The sequence below is a fragment of the Canis lupus genome, chromosome 24 (genome assembly GCF_048164855.1).
Source record: "Canis lupus baileyi chromosome 24, mCanLup2.hap1, whole genome shotgun sequence".
Lineage (NCBI taxonomy): Eukaryota > Metazoa > Chordata > Mammalia > Carnivora > Canidae > Canis > Canis lupus.
Window position 1 is genome coordinate 22,206,626 of NC_132861.1, and position 20,918 is coordinate 22,227,543.

Below are 20,918 nucleotides of genomic sequence, written 5' to 3' on the forward strand. Positions count from 1 at the left end.
TATAAGCTTGTCTGAATTAGTTTTATGTATACAACGTTATTTTGATTACTACAGATTGCTTTTAGATCACTAAAACAATACCATAGTCCACCTTCTCTAATCCAAAACTCAAGTCTCTTTGTGCAATGAGACATTTAAAATTTTACTAAAGTATGCTAAGTTTGAGAAACTTTTATTGCTAAATATATTAAAAGAAAAATAAAACTTGGCTTTCTCTTTTTTAGAATGGTAGACTGATTTTAGAAATAATAAGAGGTAATAAGAACTATTTACCTTCTATGTAATGTGTCCAGCAAGCAGATAGTCTATGCCACCAGAATAATTTTCTCTGATTTGTGCTTACTTTATCATTCGATTATTTTTTTTGAACAAAGGTTTCTCACCTAGGAGAGAGCTAGGGATCCTTATAATTGTACTGCCTTTATGTATTTTGTTTTCAATTTTTAGAATTATAGTAAAACAGGGATCCCTGGGTGGCACAGTGGTTTGGCGCCTGCCTTTGGCCCAGGGCGGGATCCTGGAGACCCGGGATCGAATCCCACGTCGGGCTCCCTGCATGGAGCCTGCTTCTCCCTCTACCTGTGTCTCTGCCTCTCTCTCCCTCTCTCTGTGTGACTATCATAAATAAATAAAAATTAAAAAAAAAAAGAATTATAGTAAAACACACAATACAAAATCCATCATTTTAACCATTTTTGCATGTATACTTCAGTGATATTAGGTACATTCATGTTGTTCTGCAACCATCACCACCCATTCAACTCCAGAGCTCTTTTTCATCTTGCACAACTTAAACTTTATACCCATTAAATAACTACCTATTGCATCTACCCCTAGTCCCTGGAAATCACTATTCTACTTTCTGGGTCTACAATTTTAAGTACCTCATATAAGTGGAATCATTTGATATTCATCTTTTTGTAGGTAGTTTATTTGACCTAGCATAATGTTCTCAGGTTGATCCATATTGTATTTGTATTGTACGTTGTAGTATATTTCTGAATTTCCTTCTTTTCTAAGGCCAACTGATATGGAGGGATTTCTGTCATTTTGTTACTGGTTTTCAATATGCCTCATAGCTCTTTTATCCCTCATTTTCTACATTATTATTTTCTTTTGTGTTTAGTTTTTTATAGTGAAACATTTAAGTTCATCTCATTTCCTTTTGTATATATTCTGTATCTATTTTCTTTGAAGCCACCATTGGGGATTACATTTAACATCCTAAAATGTTAAGAAAGTGTCAGCCCAGTGTTTTCTGGCCTCCAAAGTGAGAAATCTCCTGAAAATCTTGGTGAGGCTCCTCTCTTACATGTGATGACTCACTTTAATATGTTGCTTTCCAGATTGTTTGTCTTTGACTTTCAACAGTTTGATTCTAATCTGTCTAGGTATGGATCTTGTTCAGTTCATCCTACTTGGGAGTTTGTGGAGTTTCTTGAATGTTTACATTCAAGTCTTTTACCAAATTCAGGGAGTTCTCAGCTATTAATTCTTCAAATATTTGCTCTGCCCCTTTCTATCTATTCCTTCTGGGACTTCCACAAAGCAAAAATTAGCTTGATAATGCCCCAAAGGTCCTTTATGCTCTGTTCTTATTTCTTCAGTCTTTCTTTTCTGTTCTTCAGACTCAATAATTTCCATTGTCTAAAATTCAAGTTCACCGACTCTTTCTCCTTCCTGTTCAAATCTGATTCTAAATCGCTCTAATAAATTTTTCATTTCAGTTACTGTATTTTTCAGCTCTAGAATATTTTTTTTGGTTTAAGTTTTTTTATCTTTATTGATATTTTCATTTTTTCCATACTTTTTTTTTTTTAACTTATTCTATGTGTTACTTTAGCTCTTTGAGCAGCTGAAAGACAACATTTTAAAGTCTTTGTCTAGTAGATCCACCATCAGGTCTTTTTCAGTTTCTGTTAGCTGATTTTTTTCCCTTTGAATGGGCCATACTGTCCTACTTTATATGCCTTGTGACTTTGAAAAATAGTCAGTTGACTAGACTCTAATAACATGGTGATTCTGAAAATCAGACTCTTCTTGAACTTGTCTATTTTTGCTAATTGTTGTATGGTGTCTCTGAGCCAAGAATCAGCCTGAGGTGCAAACTTAAAATCTTCTCAGGTCTTTTCTGAGCCTTCATCTTTCTCTGGGTATACACTGTGACTTTCTAATTTCCCTTTCTAATATATGTGGCTGCTTTCGAATACCTTAGTTTTTAAAGTCTGTCTCCAAAAATGGAAAAAGGAGAAATGGAGAAGGGAAAAAAAAGGCAGTGGCCCTTTAAATCTCCAGGAAGTCACCTCAGCAAGAAGGGGTGGGGCTTGCAACAATGGGGGAGGTACAACAACACTGGCTGCCCACCTCCTTGTCTGCACCTCCACAATCAGAAATTGCAATTAACATTCAGAGCACAGATCCCTGACATTTGGAGGACATGGATCTCCTTGCCAACCTTGGTTTCCAAAGGTCCATTCAGACTGTTTCTGGAAAGCATGCAAGTTGACTGCCTGGATGCTGGAAGGTGGGAATTGGGTAGCAACCATTGCTGCCTAGCTAAGAGCTAAAATTGAAAATAACTACAATTTATTATTCAAACTTTCACCTAGAAATTATATGCCTACAAAATATACTCCAGAGATCCAAAATAGTTTGATCTGATAGATTCTGCCACTGTAATTGTGTAGGTGCAAAGACAGATTTCTCCTGCTTCCTACTCTACCGTCTTCCCAGAATCCTTTTGATCCATATTTATTTTTAGATATTTTGTCACTTTGATTAAACAGATAACCTAGTATTATTTTTCAAGGACGTAATAGTATTAGAAAATATACTATTAATAGATTAACTAGCTCAATATTGTTGTAAGAGCCACACGGTAAGACGTGCCAAATCAACAAAGAAGCTCAGCCTTTTCCGGGTTAAGTTTACATAAGAATTATTAATATAAATATTTCAGAAAATGTATGCTTTATGAGAAGGTTCTAGATACATGCCAGTGACTTTGCTACCTATATTTATCCTTAAGGAAAATATTCATCAAGCTCTTATCAAATATCCCTATAGAAAATTTTACATTTCTATAGAAGAGAATATAGAAATTCTATTATTGGTTACTATAATAAATTAGCCACAGACTTTCAGTCTCATTTTTTCCTTACCAGAGACTCCTGGAAAGGATAGTACTAGGAACAATGAACTACTGACAATTCAAAAAATAGACTCTTGGCTACAAGCTTCAGAGCTGACACTGCTTAAATTGGACAATGGACTAAGTCAAGATTTCTAAGATTTTTTTTGGTCCAAAAGCTGACATATATGATGAAAGCATAGTGCCCCAAGACCCGGCCAGATAAGAATTACTAGGACTGAATGAACTGAATAAAATGAAATTAAATTGTGGATACTTGTTTGGAATGTGACTGGTATTATTCTTTTTTTGTTCTTTCAAGATTTTATTTATGGGGGCATTTATTTACTGCGGGGACTCTGCTTCTCCCTCTGCCTATGTCTTTGCTTCTCTATGTTTCTCATGAATAAATATTTTTTTAAAAAAGTAAAAAAAAAAGTATACTCCTTTTTACCAATATAAATGATCAGCTGTGCAATCAAGGCCATACCTGGAATGTCTGAACTGAAAACGACTTTCATTCAGTTATGACAAGCCCACACTAAGAAATATATGTGAGCCAATTCCTATATCATACTGCCAGGAAACTGCCCTAGTACCTAATTTAGAAGGTCTCAGCATCACAGGTGGCAAGGTCATTTGCCAGTAGCCAAAAACGACAGCAGATTTGGAAACCTTCAGGAATAAAGAAAATCACCCAAATTTATAGGTACTACAGGTGAAATCTACTGGAGAATGTACAAGGTTTGGTTTACTGGCCTCAGGATAAAAGAGAAAATAAATTAAAAAAAAATCTAATCCAAGATCTTTATGAAAACTTCTGGACAGAAATCAATTTTGCAGCCTTAGTAGTTGCCCAATATTGTAGGGCTCTAGATTTTCAGAGCAAACTCAAGGTACCTACATGCTTAATTAACACTTTCACTGAACATAATATTAAAGCAAACCCTTGTGAGATGACTCTTGCCTTTGAAAAAAATATATATATGAAAACTATGATCAAAAGAGAGTAGACTATCAGGAAATGTATCTAAACTTGGAAATAAGGCAAATGTAGTGGGAAATCTTTTACATATTTATGTGGGCAAAGGCCATCCATAGATTGTTTAGTTCACTTCATTGCTTACTACTGATTAAAAGTCATAGACTTTCAGGTTGCTTCCTAACTCTGAATTTTTGTCCAGTAAAGATGCAAACAAGGAAGTATCACACCGAAGAGAATGGCTTGAGTAATTGGAGAATTACCTTGTTTCAGAGGTCTTTCTCTCCTCATTTCTATTCTAGAAATGCACAAAATCATCTCAGATTCATGCTAGCCTGCATTCTAAAACAAAAAAATAGCCTCTGGCCTCTACGTTTTTCTGCTTCAATGTCCAGATAGTAGAATATAGTAGTAATAGGATGTTTCTCTTTAAATAATTCCCATTTCGAATAAGCTAAAATAAATAATGTTCTTCTTTATGTTAACAAAACACCATTCTGAAGAGCAGAAAAAATGCTATTAACTTAAAAGAAAGACTTGCCAAATTCTTATTGTTTATAATGGAATAATCTGAGATGGATAAAAAAACATATAGAGTAGATCTCCATAATAATTTCTGGGATAACACAATACATAATATAGACACATACATATATATCATTATGTGCCAAGAACATTTATCCAACTACAGAACCAGACCCACAAAAAAAAAAAAAAAAAAAAAAAAGAACCAGACCCACAGAGTATCAATGTACTTTATAGGAGAACGTTATGAAATCTAATAGTAAGCATTTTAAAGTTCAATAAAGAAATGAATAAACAGAAGCTCAAGCAACGGAAGGTATTAGATAAATTCTAATAAAATATAGCACTCTGTACACTAACATACATTACTATTTGACTTCACCACAACAGTGAAGTTGGCTATGTGGTATGAACATCCCTATTAGCGAATGAATTAATAGTCTCAAAACAGTTCAGTCATTTGTGAACATAACAATTACCAAGCTGATAAGTAGGAACAATGATTCAAACCCAAGTTTTACCAGAAGTTCTGTACTCTATCTAGTAGGCTTGATTGTGGAAACAAGAAATACATAAAGTGAGAAATATGACATTACCCAATTCAATACTACTAAACTAAAATATAACTCAAGATCCAGAACTTTACCATATTATCAAATTATTGCCAACAAGCTAAAAGTCCCCATCTACACAGTGTTATCAATCGATTAGTTATGCCTATTTATAGACATAGTTTTCCTAAGTATCCTGAGAGGACATTAGTGAAAACTGTGATCTCTGTTGTAAATTATAACCTTGTTGGGGAAAAAATTCTGATGTGAAATTATTCAGCACACATTACTGCACAATGCAGTGAAAGTGTAGACTTGAGTGAATACCAATGGAGCATTATATAGCAGAAGCAACAAATGCACAGAAAGTAAAACAGATGGATCACAAACAGTACCAGGAGAAAAGCAGAACTAAATGAGATATAACACAACAGGTATGCGTTCAAAAATACAAGACAACGATAGCCATTTTGTAAAAATACAGAGATATTATTAAAGACATTAGAATAGCTGCCTATGGAGGAAAATGAAAAGGAAATGGAATATGAAGGTAAAAGCGAAAACAAAAAAGCATAGGCTTTGCTAGAGTAAGATATAATGAAGCTATTAAAACTAATATAACTGATCTATGCGGACAGACGTGACAATAATCAAGATAATTTTTTAAGTGAAAGCTGCATTTTTCTCTTATAAATAACATTTTTCTTACTTTCTAAATTTTTTGAGTATAGTTGACATAGAGTGTTACATTAGTTTCAGATGTACAACAGTGATTTGGATTGTACATTATTCTATGTTCACAAGTATAGCTATCATTTGTCCCCATACACTGCTATTACAGTATCACGGACTATTCTGTGCCTTTTATTCCAATGACTTACTCATTCCACAAATGGAAGCCTGTATCTCTCTCTTACTGCTTGCTCTTCACTCATTTTGGCCTACTCTCTCTCCACCCTTCCCCATATAACCATCAGTTTGTTCAATTTATAGGTTTGATTATTCAAACCTATAAAGTAGACTATATATACTACTCTACCTATAGAGTAGGCTATATATATTATATCCCATTTCGGAATATGTGTGTCTTGATGTATATAAATAAGTACATGTACAAGTATTAAAAAGGAAGTCTAGAAGAATGCACCGAACTGAAAAACAATAATAATCTTCAGGGATAGAAGAGTGGGCAGAGAATTATTTCCATTTCTGAACCTTTCAAAAATTTTACAATTTAAGTTTGTAAACAAATATTTAAATTTTAGAGTTAGACAGAAGTAGGTTCAAATGCAGACTATGTGATTTGGGGCAAGCTACTTAACCTCTATTAATTTCTTATCTATTAAATAAAGAAAATTATACTAATTCATGGAGATTATAAACTTTAAGAGAGACAACAAACACAACACTCCTAACACAGTGCTTCCCCCATTCCCTTATGTAAAATTAGGAATGGGTGATAATGAGAAATCCAATAGAAATTTAGAGAAGGAAAAGATCCTGGAAGATTAGAGTGGTTATGGAAAATCAAAGGGAAGGCTGGGACTTTAGCTGAGCTGTAAAAAAAACAAAGTTGGTGGAAAATTAGTAAGAGAGTTGGCAGGAAAATGTTACCAAATAAGAGAAATAATAGAATAAATACATAGGAAGAAGAATGAGATGTATAAATATGTATCCCTAACACAAACAGCACCTAACACAAAATGAACGCTCAATGACTATCTGTTAAATAAACGGAAACAGGTGCACATGAGGTAATACTAGAAAAAAATGAGACTGCTTAGGTAGGATATGGTCATATATTAGAGATCCTTGAGGTCAAAACAGAGATTTGATTTAATGCAGTTACCAGTGCAAAGCTTCCAGAGCTGGAATTACCTAGGAAAGCCATATTTTAGGAAAATATGGTCTGACAGCAGAAAGCCAGATAGAATATAGGATAGTTAACTAGTTATAATGGATAATTAAGTTATATACATATATGTGTATTTATACACACAAAGGATATAACATATATTACAAATAAAATAATATCATTACAGACAAGAAATGAGATGGGGAAATCACTAAGGTAGAAGCTAATTAGAACAGAAATGTGAAAAAAAATAAAAAACAAAACAAAACAGAAATGTGACTGATAGGATACCAAAGGGTCCTAGTAATTACAATTAAGAATTTGTAGTTACAAATAAATACATATATAAACCTTGAATTGCTTCTGAATAACACAGAATAAGACTCAATCTCCTACATGCTAACTCACCTGATCCTCTTGAAACAAAATGCCTTTCTGAGCATTAATTCGTTTAAACAGATCACCTCCTTCACAGTAATCCATCACGATGTAGAGAGAGCCATTTTCTACAAAATATAAATATTACATTTTTTAAAACATATGTCAAAAGCATAAAGTAAAAGTACTTAAGGAATCAGAGTGCAAAATCAAGGTATGCTGTTCATATAGATTATACAATAACCTGCATTAACAGGTAGCTCTATTGTTGATTTTCTACTAAGAATACAGCAGCTTATAGAATAGCAGTATCCACATTGATCTAGGTATCTCTGAATATAGACAAAATGGAGACAAACTTGGTTTCATTTAAAGATATATTTCCTTAAACATCATCTATAAAAACGTTTTCCAATTTGTCAAAGATGGGTTATAACTTAGTTTTCAATTAACCATTACTTTTCAGCTTTGTTTCATTCTCTTAATTACTTATTAAACGAGTAATAGATGTTGCAGTGACCTCTGAGGATTCAACAGTGACTAAGATTGTACACTCCTGGAGCTTTCTTTTACTTCTATTTTTAAAAATTGTAATAATCTGTGAATAACATAAATAGGGCAACACTTTATTCCCCTTTTTGTCTCAGTCCACAGAGGGAGTCTTCTGTGACTCTTCCCATGGGTAGACAGGACTAGAAAAGAACTTTTCATATTTCCCTCCACCTTTATTCTTATATAAGACTAACACTACGCTTATTCTGCATAAATTAGGAAGAGGTATCACTTCTAACATTTACTAAACCACTACTTACTACTTACCACTTAATTACTAGTGAGACAACTGCAATTCAAAGAACAGTCTTCACTTCCCTTACTACTCTGAGCTACTTGTTTCTTGCACCTTGTGGTAGTGTTTTTGTTACCTATAGGCTTATATCTGCTTTTTGATAAACAGCTTCTAATGTGTCATGGATTGGAAATCCATATGACTGAGCTAACAGATTCTGTATAACTCGTGGGCATGTCTAAAGAAGATGGTAGAGTAGGAGGATCCTCGCCTCATCTCCTCCCACGGATACAATTAGATAACAGTGTAAATGACCCGGAAAACGACTGGAAGACTCCACAGCTAAATGTAGGGAACAGGGCACATGGAAGAGGGTAGGAAGGGTGGAGATGCGTCAGGAGCTAAATGGACCCATGGGATTATCTGCAGGAGGGACACCCATGCTGTGGAGGGGAAAGAAACAGACCCTAACCCCAAGCCCTGGGAACCTACACAGGGAAGATGAATGCCTATAACATTTGGCTTTAAAAACAAGAGGGACATAATTTCATGAGTTCTTATAATCAGCAGGGCTTAACATTAAAAATCAGCATCCTGGGTTTTGGGGGAAACTGGGAGAGCAATAGCAAACTGTCCCCACCCTTAAAGAGACAACAAAACAAAAAGCTCAGCAGAAATGCAGCACAGAAGCAGCACTTTGAAAAATCCTGAGGCATAAGGGAGGGGGAGTAGTTTACCAATCTCAGAGTGTGCTTGCAGGGGGGGCAGGGAGGTTGGGAGACCTCTCAGAGCAGAACTGGTAGGCTGCATCTTCAAGAACCAGTGCAGTCAACATTCTCCACCTAGCTTGCTAACAACACATCCTGCCCACGTTGTGGTGGCACATCCCCTCAAGCCAGGCCTTCTTCCAGGTCTCCTCCAACAGCAGAGCCACACAAATCTTGCTAACACCCTGCACCCTGTACCCACATTCTCCTGCAGACCTACCCCTTCCTATATGTCCCTGGCTAGAGCCCATTCAAAGCAAAGCTGTAAGCCTGGCAGGTTGAAAGCAGTCCCAAGAGGGGCTAGCAACCCTTCAAAGAGATTCACGCCCAAGAGACAGGGAAGGATAACTACACACATCAGATTGATTGTGCCCCAAGAGTCGGCTGGAGAGACACCTGATCTGACTACAAGCTGCGCTCACCAAGGAAAGCTTCTCAGGAGAAAACAAGGGACAGCTCACTGCATTCTGATGTTCCTGCATCGCTAGTAAATGCAAGGTCTGACTCAACTCAAACCCAAGGTGGCCCCAGACCGGCCTACCAACAACACAGGGACCAAACCCTGCCAACAGTAGGCAAAGAGAAGCATAGCAGAAATTGAATTAAAGACAAACGCAGCTCAGCCACAACAGTATGGTATATATATCACTTATGAGACACCCTGAAATGTCAGGTTCTGGTGAACAGGGGACATTGCACTGCATGGCACTACAAGAACTATTCTTCATAAGTATATTCTTCATACTTTCAAGAGCCAAAAAAGTAGCTGACTTCCCTAACATAACAGAAACAGACATAGAGAGAAAATATGAGGAGTCACAGGAATACGTCCTCAGTGAACACACAGAACAAAAATCACTGCAAGAGACCTAACCAAACACAGATAAGTAATTTGCCTGACAGAGAATTTAAAATAATAATCATAGAGATGTTCACTGGACTTGAGAAGAGTGGAGGATCTCAGTGAGACTCAATATATAAATAGAAAACAAAAAAGAATCAATCAGAGATGAAAAACTCAGTAACTTAAATTAAAAAATACCCTAGGGCAGCCTGGGTGGCCCAGCGGTTTGGCGCCGCCTTCAGCCCAGGGCGTGATCCTCGAGACAGAGGATCGAGTCCCACGTCGGGCTCCCTGCATGGGGCCTGCTTCTCCCTCTGCCTGTGTCTCTGCCTCTCTCTCTCTGTGTGTGTCTCTCGTGTATAAATAAATAAAATCTTAAAAAAAAAAATACCCTAGATGTTGTGGGTCTGGGTGGCTCAGTTGGTTGATTGTCTAATGCTTGGTTTCAGCTCAGGTCATGATCTCATGGGTCATGAGACTGAGCCCCGCATCAGCTCTCCACTCAGCAGGTAGTCTGCTTTAAGATTCTCTCCCTCTGCCCCTCCCCACACTAGTGCACACAAATGCTCTAAAATAAAGAAATCTTTGAAAAAAATACACTAGATGTAATAAATAGTAGACTAGAGGAAGCTGAAGAATGGATCAGTGACTAGGAGTAATGGAAAGCAATCAAACAGGAGAGAGGAAAAATAATAAAAGATGGACACATCTTTTGTGTCAGTGACACAATCAAGGATAATTAATAATTCACATTATAAGGATCCTAGATGGAGAAGAGAGAGACACAGTAGCAGAAAATGTATGTGAAGGGATCCCTGGGTGGCGCAGCGGTTGGGTGCCTGCCTTTGGCCCAGGGCGCGATCCTGGAGACCCGGGGTCGAATCCCACGTCAGGCTTGCTGCATGGAGCCTGCTTCTCCCTCTGCCTATGTCTCTGCCTCTCTCTCTCTCTCTCTCTGGGTGACTATCATAAATAAATAAAAATTAAAAAAAGAAAAGAAAGAAAATGTATGTGAAGATAAAATATCTGCAAATTTCCCTCAACTGGCAAAGGAAACAGAAATCCAGATCCAGGGAGTACAAAGAGCCCCCAACAAAAATCAACATAAGAAGGTCTACCCCACAACACATAATTAAAATGGCAAAAAGTAGTGATAAGGAGAAACGTTACAAAACAGCAAGATAAGGGGCGCCTGATGGTTGAGTGTCTGACTCTTGGTTTCAGCTCAGGTTGTGATGTCATAGATGGTGGGAGATCCAACGCTGTATCAACTCTGTGCTCAGCAAGGAGTCTGCTTGAGGATTCTCTCCCCTGCCCCTACCCTACTACCATGCATGTATGCTCACTCCAAAATAAATAGACCTTTAAACAAACAAACAAACAAACATGGGGCACTGGGTGGTGCAGTGGTTGAGCATCTGCTTTTGGTTCAAGTCATGGTCCTGGGATTGAGTCCTACATCAGGCTCCCTGCAGGGAGCCTGCTTCTCCACTGCCGATGTCCCTAACTCACTCTGTGTCTCTCATGAATAAATAAGTTAAATTAAAACTAAACAAAACAAAAACAGCAAGAGAAGACAATTACATAAAAAGGGAAACCCCGTAAGACTATCAAGGCATTTTTCAGCAGGAACTTTGCAGGCTGGAGGGTATGACATAATATATTCAAACTGCTGAAAGAAATCTGCAGCCAAGAATACTCCACCTAGGAAGCTATCATCAGAATAGAAGGACAGGGGCAGCCCGGGTGGCTCTGGTTTAGTGCTGCCTTCAGCCCAGGGCCTAATCCTGGAGAACTGGGATCGAGTCACACGTCAGTATCCCTGCATGAAGCCTGCTTCTCCCTCTGCCTGTGTCTCTGCGTGCCTCTCTCTCTCTCTCTCTCTCTCTCTCTGTCTCACATGAATAAATGCATAAAGTCTTTAAAAAAAAAAGAAAGAAAGAAAGAAAGAAGGACAGATGGAGAGTTTCCCAAACAAAAGTTAAAGGAATTCTTGACCACTAAACCAGCCCTACAAAACACATTAAAGGGTACTGAATGGAAAGACCTTAAGTAGGAGTAAGAAAAATAGGGAAGCACAAAAATAAGTATATGTGTAAAAATCAGTCAAGGGATTCAGAAAATTTTTTTTAAAATGTAAAATGTGACACCATATATCTAAAATATGGGAGGGGGGGAGAAGAGTAAAGAATGGGTTCAAAACTAAGTAACCATCAAGTTAATACAGACTGCTAAATTGCATAGGATTTTATATATAAACCTAACTGTAACCACAAATCAAAAAACAGCAATGGATATGCAAATAAATAAATAAAATGAAAGGAATCCAAGTTTATCACTAAAGAAAGTCAAGAAATTATGAAAGAAGAGAACAAAGAAGAAAGGAAGACAGAGAACCACAAAAACGACCACAAAATAAGCAACAAAACGGCCGTAAGTACATACCTATAAATACTCTGACTGTAAATAGACTAAACAATCGAAAGACACAGGGTCATGGAATGGATAAAAATGGAACCATCTATATGCTGCCTACAAGAGACTCACTTAAGATAAGACTCACTTAGGACTCACTAAAGGCACATGCTGATTGAAAGCAAAAGGAGAGAAAAGCATTTATCATAGAGAGGGAAGTGAAAAGAAAGCTGGGGTAGCAATATTTACATCAGACAAACTAGATTTTTAAAACAAAGACTGTAACGAGATAAGATCACTATAAAATCATATAAGGAACAATCCAACAAGAAAATATAACAATTGTAAATATTTATGCACCCAACATGGAAGCTATCAAAGATAAAAGGAAAAGAAGCTAAAAACATGAAGTAGTCAAGAGTAATACAATAACAGTAGGGGACTATAACACTGCACTTACATCAATGGATAGATCATCCAAACAGAAAATAAACATGGAAACAGTGGCTTTGAATGGTACATTGGACCAAATGGATCTAACAGAACAATTCATTCTAAAACAACAGAATACACATTCTTTTCAAGTGCACATGGAACACTCTCCAGAAAAGATCATATATTAAGGCACAAAGCAAGTTTCAACAAATTCATCTTTTCTGACTATAATGATATGAAACTAGAAATCAATCACAAGAAAAAATCTGGAAAGAACAGATTTAACAGATACATGCAGGTTAAATACTAAGCAATGGATGAGTCAACCAAGAAATCAAAGAGAAAATCAAAGCATACATGAAGACAAATGAAATTTAAAACACAATGGTCTAAAATCTTTGGGATGCAGCAAAAACTCCTCTAAAAGGGATTTATAGAAATAGAGGCCCACCTCCAGAAGTAAAAACAATCGCAAATAATCAACCTAATCTTTCATCTCAAGGAGCTAGGAAAAAAAGAACAAAACCCCAAACCAGAAGGAAAGAAGTAATAAAGATTAGAGCAGAAATAAAAAAATATAGAAACTAAAAAAAGAAAAAAAAAAACACAACGGATCAGTGAAACCAGGTGTTGGTGCTCTGAAAAGATCAACAAAATTGATAAAACTTTAGCCAGACTCATCAAGAAAAGAGACAAATAAAAAAAATCAGAAATGAAAGAAGAGAAATAACAAAAAAAATTATCTGCCAACAAATTGGACAATCTAGAAAAAATGGACAAATTCCCAGAAACACATAAACTCCCAAAACTGAATAAGGAAGAAAAAGAAAATCCGAACAGACCAAGTGCCAGCAATGAAACTGAATCAGTGATCAGAAAACTCCCAGCAAACAAAAGTCCAGGATGAGACAGCTTCACAGATGAATTCTACCAAACATTTAAAGAGTTAAAAATCTATTTTTCTCAAGCTATTCCAAAAAACAGGAAAGGAAGGAAAGCTTCCAAATTCATTCTATGAGGTCAGCATTACCGTGATACTAAAACCAGATAAAGATACGACAAAAAACGAAAACTACAAGCTAATATCTCTGATGAACATAGATATAAAAATCCTCAAGTATTAGCAAACAGAAACCAACACTACATTAAGAAAACCATTCACTACAACCAAGTGGGATTTATTTCTGGGACACAAGGATGGCTCAATATTTGCAAATCAATTAACATGATACATCATGTCAACAAGAGGACGTATAAAAATTATATGATCATTTCAATAGGTGCAGAAAAAGCATTTCACAAAGTACAACATCCATTCATGATAAAAGCCCTCAACAAAGCAGGTCTAGGGAGAACATAACACACATAATAAAGGCCATATATGAAAAAACCATAGCTATCATCATATTCAATGGTGAAAAACAGAGAGCTTTTCTCCTTAAGGTCAAGAGCAAAACAAGGATGTCCACTCTCACCACTTTTATTCAACATAGTACTGGAAGTCCTAGCCACAGCAATCACACAAGATAAAGGAATATAAGGCATCCAAACTGGAAAAGAAAAACATTCACTATCTGCAGATGACATGATCCTATAAAAAGAAAACCCAAAAGACTCCACCAAAAAACTAGAACTGATAAATGAATTCAGTAAGGACTCACAGGATACAAAATCAAAATACATAAATCCATTGCATTTCTATACACTAATAATGAAGTAGCAGAAAGAGAAATTAAGAAAACAATCCCATTTACAATTGTACCACAAACAATAAAGTATCTAGGAATAAACTTAACCAAGAAGGTAAAAGATCTGTACTCTGAAAACTATAAAACACTAATTGGGCACCTGAGTGGCACAGCTGGTTGAGTGCTGGACTATTGGTTTCAGCTCAGATTGTGATCTCAGGACTGTAAGATTGAGTCCCATGTCACACTTCATGATCAGCGGGAAGTCTACTTGAGATTCTCTCTCTCCCTCTTCCCCTGCTCACTCTCTCTCTCAAAATAAAGAAATCTTTTTTTTTTAGAAAAAGACAGTTATAAAACACTGATGAAAAAAAATTGAAGATAGCACCAAAAAAATGGATATTCCATTAGAAGAACAAATTAGATTAGAAGAACAAATATTAAGACATCCATAACACCCAAATTAGAAGAACAAATATTGCTAAAATGTCCATACCACCAAAGCAATCTACAGATTTAATGCAATCTCTATCAAAATACTAACAGTATTTTTCATAAAACTAGAACAAGCAATCCTAAAATTTGTATGAAACCACAAAAGACTTCAAATAGCCAAAGCAATCTTAAAAAAGAACAGGGCTGCCTGGATGGCTCAGGAGGTTAAGATCTGACTCTTGTTTCAGCTCAGGTCATGATTTCAAAGTTGTTGGATCAAGCCCCACATCTGGCTCCATGCTCAACAGGGATTCTGCTTGTCCCTCTCTCTCTGCTCCTTCCCTGCACTCGCAGCCTCTCTTTTAAAAAAGGAAAAGAACAAAACTGGAGGTATCACAATCCCAGATTTCAAGATATACTACGAAGCTATAGTAATCAAAACAGTATGGTACTGGCACAAAAACAGACATACATTATGGAACATAATTAAACATAATACATTAATGGAACAGAATAGAGAGGCTTATTAATGCTTCAAATATTTCTGAAATACAAATACTGGTAACATGGTTAACTCTGGAGACACAAAACAGGTGGCTCAAAGATAGAAATAGAGAACAAACTTTTTCTTGATATATAACATTTGAATTTCGTACCAGATGCACATATCAAAACTAAATAAAACTATCAAAAGAAAAAAAAAAGGTTGAGTGTGTGTGTATGTGTGTGAGAGACATGGATGGTTAAATAGGATCTGAGAAAGGGATGAAGAAACAATTCGAAGATAAAATGTTTAAGCTTTAGTACATAAACTGTAATGTTTTTTGCTCCTTATATATCTACTATTAATTTTGAGATAAATACTACTTAAAATCTAAGGTTAACAAAAAAGTTTTTCGCCACAAAGCAAGTACTAATCTGTTTTGTATTCCTTCAAACATTCAAACATCCAAGTGCCCACTATGTGCCAGGCACTTTGCACAAGATACCAAGGATACAGAAATATAAGACTCTACCATTATCACCAACGGGCTTACACAATAATGGAAAAACAGCTTCGAAACCCACAAATAAAACCCACCACATAAAAAAATCCTTGAAATTGGGGCAAAAAGACTCTAAGTGGGAAAGCCTCCTTGCATGTTAAAAAATGACTATGAAAAAAAAAAAAAAAAGAAAATGACTATGAGTTTAACAAAAACACAATAATGAAGATGTGAACCACTAAGCAAAGCATGCATTTAGCTGGAATCCAAGAACTGACACTTCATTTACACAATGCAGACTCTCCCATCAGTAACATTAGTATTACCCTAGAATCATGCTGATATACATTTGAATATGTATTGAGTGGAAAATGATATACTTTCCTTCCTGAAAATACATTATAAATAAGTAAAATACCCAAATGTTGTCACATGGCTTAGTTCTTTTGAACTCTATTGCAAAATTTATCTGACCTTCAAATGATTCTCTATACTGAACAATATTTGGATGCTTCATGTTTGCCAACACTGCAACTTCTCTTCTTGATTCCTCCCTTTCTTTATTGGACATCTTAAACGAGACAGAAAAAAATATTAAATTAAACCATCAATAAACAATCTAAAAGACCATCAATGAGAGTGGTTAAAAACAGTACCAATAAAGCACAGCTCAAATAACAAAATAAAGACTGAGTTGAATCCACAAGTAAAAACATTTTAAAATGTTCAAACTAGATTAAGTTACAGAACAGTAGGTGTGTTGTATTTTTTTAAAACAAACACATAAACACAAGCAGATATCATAGGGAAAAATCTGAAAAGATATACAGACTATTCTAAAATTAGTGGTCTCTTGGGGATTATGGCAGTCTTTCACTTTAGGTTACGTGTTGCTGGGTTGTTGTTGTTTTTATTCTCTAATGATGAGCACTATTGAAAGCAGGCTATGTGTTGAATAACCAAATGAAAAAATATACTTACTCTTGAGATGTTAATTTCTTTGATAACATATTGTCTGTCATCTTCTGTAGATTTAACAAGAATGGCTTTTCCAAATGAACCTTCTCCAATCTTCTGTAGTCTAACATACTTCTCCATGATTCTTTTTCTAAGGCATCTTAACAGATATACTAGAAATTAAAAAAAAATAAGTTAGCAGAGATGAAACATGTCTTCCTTAACAATTACATGTTTAATTCAATTCTAATTCTTTAGTAATTTGCTTACTTAAAAAAAAAGATATTTAAAATCTTTACTGGGGGCAGCCCCGGTGGCTCAGCGGTTAAGTGCCGCCTACAGCCTAGGGTGTGATCCTGGAGACCCTGGATCGAGTCCCACCTCAGGCTCTCTGTATGATGCCTGCTTCTCCCTCTGCCTGTGTCTCTGCCTCATTCTCTCTCTCCTCTCTGTGTATTCTCATGAATAAATAAATAAAATCTTTAAAAAAAAAAAGAAATCTCATTTAAAAAAAATAAAAAATAAAAATAAATAAAATCTTTACTCAAAGTTAAATGAACTTTATCTTATTTTTACTCATGTGACATATAACCATGAGCTAAAAAGAGAAAAATAGTGACATTTCAATTTTATAAGAACGCTTCAGAAAGTCAAATACTGTCTATACTTAATGTATATGGAACAAGAGATTAACGTTTTCCTATGTGAATTAATTAGCAGCATTACTCTATTATCCTCAATAAGAATCCATTTCCCAAAATTATCCAACTAATTGTCTTATTAGACATTTAAATTGTTTACATTGTTTGCTATTACAGAAGAACTTTAGATAAAATTTTTATGTACTTATTATCAGGATTAACTTTAGATAAAATTTTTATGTAGTTATTATCAGGATTTCCTTAGGATAAATTATTTGTTCAAAGAATATGCACACGTTAAAATTCTGGAACACAGAGCTTAACTGTCTTACAGAAATGTCTACTTATATTCTAACCAGCAGTGTATAAAAGTGCCTATTCTAGATATCCTTTTAACACTGGTTATTGTTATTTGTTAAAGATTTTATTTATTTATTCATGAGAGACACAGAGAGAGAGGGAGAGAGAGAGGCAGAGACATAGGCAGAGGGAGAAGCAGGCTCCATGCAGGGGGCCCCTTGCAGAACTCGGTCCCAAGACTCCAGGATCACAACCTGAGCTGAAAACGCAGACGCTCAACCACTGAGCTACCTAAGAATCCCTAGTTATTATTTATTAAAATTTCAGAGAAGCCATATAGGATAGTAGCTAACAAGCACTAAAACTTTTCAGTCAGGAAGCCTGGATTTAAATCTTGACTTTAGGGATCCCTGGGTGGCGCAGCGGTTTGGCGCCTGCCTTTGGCCCAGGGCGCGATCCTGGAGACCCGGGATCGAATCCCACATCGGGCTCCCGGTGCATGGAGCCTGCTTCTCCCTCTGCCTGTGTCTCTGCCTCTCTCTCTCTCTGTAACTATCATAAATAAATAAAAATTAAAAAAAAAAAATCTTGACTTTATCACTTTTTTGTTATGTGACATTGGACAAGTTACTCAGCTTTATGTACCTCAGTTTGTTCATCTGTAAAATGTGGATAACAGTACACACTCATAGCACTGTTGGGAGGATTAATTTTAGTATTATACTGTAGAACAGCGCACAGCACAGAGTAAGCACTGTGTCACTATTTGTTGCTGTTGTTACTACATTTGACAGAGAAATGGTGTCTTGTTTTTATTTTCTTTTGCTTATCAGTTAATTAGAAAAATTCTTCCAGACTTATTGAACACTTGTATTTTTTTCTTTTTTGAACTACTCATTCATGTTCTTTGTTCATTTTCTCATGGAATAGTCTTTTTATTAATTTGTAAAAGCCCTCTCTTTATGAGATGTTAGCCCTCCTCTGTCATAATACTTTTTCCTTATATGCTATCTGCCTTTCCTTATATGCTTTCCTTATATGCTATCTGCCTTCCATTTTAAATATACAAATTTATTGATATTATTTTGATATTAATTACTAAACACGTTATTAGTCTTCATATTTCTGCTTTTTGTATCATAATTAGATCCTTACCATACCAAGGTATTTGATTAGGGTCATTAGTAACTTCAGCAATAGTTAATTTCAGGAGAGTGATAGGTGGGAACAGAAGCCAGAGTCCAAAAGCTAGTTAGTGAAAGCTTAAAAAAGTCAAAGGAGGAGGGAAAGAGAGAGTGATATGGTCACAAAACAATCTTTAGCACTACTTATTGGCAAGATTACCCCTTATCATGGAGATACATGAATTCACTATATTAATTTAAAACCAATAAATATTTAATTTACCTAACTTTCTCTTTTCTAGTTCCATTCATATCAAGCAGGCTTTCTACATATGATTCTCTTCTAGGAGAAAATGGGCTTGTCATGAAGGCCATATAAAATTTCTGTGACAGTTTACCATATCTTATTGTAATTTAACAAATCCATGTTCTCATTTCATCCATCAGTACTAGATTTAATTTTATTTTGCCTCTACAATGATCCGATCTCCTTAAATGACAAAATTTATTTTCAGGGCCTGTAAGACCAAGTCCAGAACCCAATCTCTGGTAAAATCAATGGGATAATTATTATAATTATGCCTTAGGAAATTTTATGGGAAACAGCCTTCTTCTACCTTAAAAAACAATATAACCATATTACATTTCAAAATTTTTGTAAGATAGGACAAGGCTTTTAGCAACTTAAAGAGAAATAAGAAATTAATGATTACAATAGCAATACAGCATCATCAGTAAGTTAAAGAAGTCATCCCAAACATACTCTCCTCTGAAATCCAAGTTTGGTCAACTGGCATAATGGCTATCTGGGCACCAGCCAGAATTTAATGATTTCTTCGGGACAGGAGTATATTACATTACCATGCTATTCAGAAAAAAAATATTGAGATGAACTCATCTTAGAAAACTAAGTTTCGTGAATCAAATTACATTAAATAATAACCATATAATGAGATTATTTCACAACCATCATTATTCTGTGACTGCTGCCAAGAAAAATAAACAAAATTAGTCAATCTGGCTCTGCCTCAAAATTTAGTTGCCAATTCCTTTCCAGGGACCACACTAACAAAACGGAAGCTCCAAGAGTCCCTAGTATTGCACTCTAGTGCCTACTACATTACAGATCACTGTGGCTCTGACAACATAGTATAGGAGATGTACTACTCCTGGCAGTGAAGAACGATGACTCTAATTGCCATCAAATGATGTCAAGGGCAGAAAGCTTTCTGAACAAAAAGACTTGTGGTAGGGATGCCTGGGTGGCTCAGTAGTTGAGTGTAGTTGAGTGTCTCTGCCTTTGGCTCGGGGCATGATCTCGGGCCTGGGGTTCAAGTCCCACATGGGGCTCCCTGCCTGTCTCTCTGTGTGTCTCTCATGAATAAATAAAATCTTAAAAAAAAAAAAAAAAAAAGACTTGTGGTAAATGAATTTCAGAGCAACTCACAACTCTCCCTTTCTGCAAAGTCTACACTAGACCACTGCAGTACACTGGAAGAAGCAAAGGGGAAAATATAGTGTCTTACACATATCAGTCTTACACATTTCAGTGTCTTACACATATTTGACCAAGCTAGTTACTTCCTAGTCATGAGACTTCTCAGCTGAATTGCAATCCTTTTTTAAAAAAAAATTTTAAAGATGTTATTTATTTATTCATGAGAGACAGAGAGAGAGAGAGGCAGAGACACAGGCAGAGGGAGAAGCAGGCTCCACGCAGAGAACTGGACGTGGGAATTGATACCAGAACTCTGGGATCACGCCCCAAGCCAAAGGCAAACACTCAACTAACTGCTGAGCCATCCAGGCGTCCCTGAATTACAATCCTAAAAGATTTTTCAAACCAATTAAAAATAGTGACAAAATGGACTATAGGTTTACACATACAAAATCATCCTAACATATAACTGAAGAAACATAATAATCTTTTTCTAATTTTGCATTTCTAATAAACTGAAAATACAAATGTTTGTCCTTTCTATACTTTGGTTTCCAATATCAAATGAAAATCACATACCAACTTGACAGTATTAAGCTCTCTAGGAATTATATCAATTTAATATCTATAATGTTAAAGACACTCAAAGCATAAAATCAAAGACATTTTTGGTATTTGAC

The 20,918-nt window shown here is 35.8% G+C and overlaps 1 protein-coding gene across 19 annotated transcripts in view; it reads right to left on the reverse strand.

The window, feature by feature from the left end:
- The window catches only part of NEK1 (NIMA related kinase 1), a 228,597-nt gene that overhangs the window by 192,206 nt on the left and 15,473 nt on the right, over positions 1-20,918 (reverse strand). For all 19 annotated transcript variants that reach the window (XR_012016397.1, XM_072795971.1, XM_072795954.1 and 16 more), the window contains exons 3-5: positions 16,760-16,908; positions 16,253-16,349; positions 7,452-7,549 (exon numbers count right to left, since the gene is read on the reverse strand). Coding sequence is in view for 18 of the 19 variants with exons in the window: in XM_072795971.1 (XP_072652072.1) it covers positions 7,452-7,549; positions 16,253-16,349; positions 16,760-16,876 (312 nt within the window). In the remaining variant the exon portion in view is untranslated. The remainder of the gene's footprint in view (positions 1-7,451; positions 7,550-16,252; positions 16,350-16,759; positions 16,909-20,918) is intronic.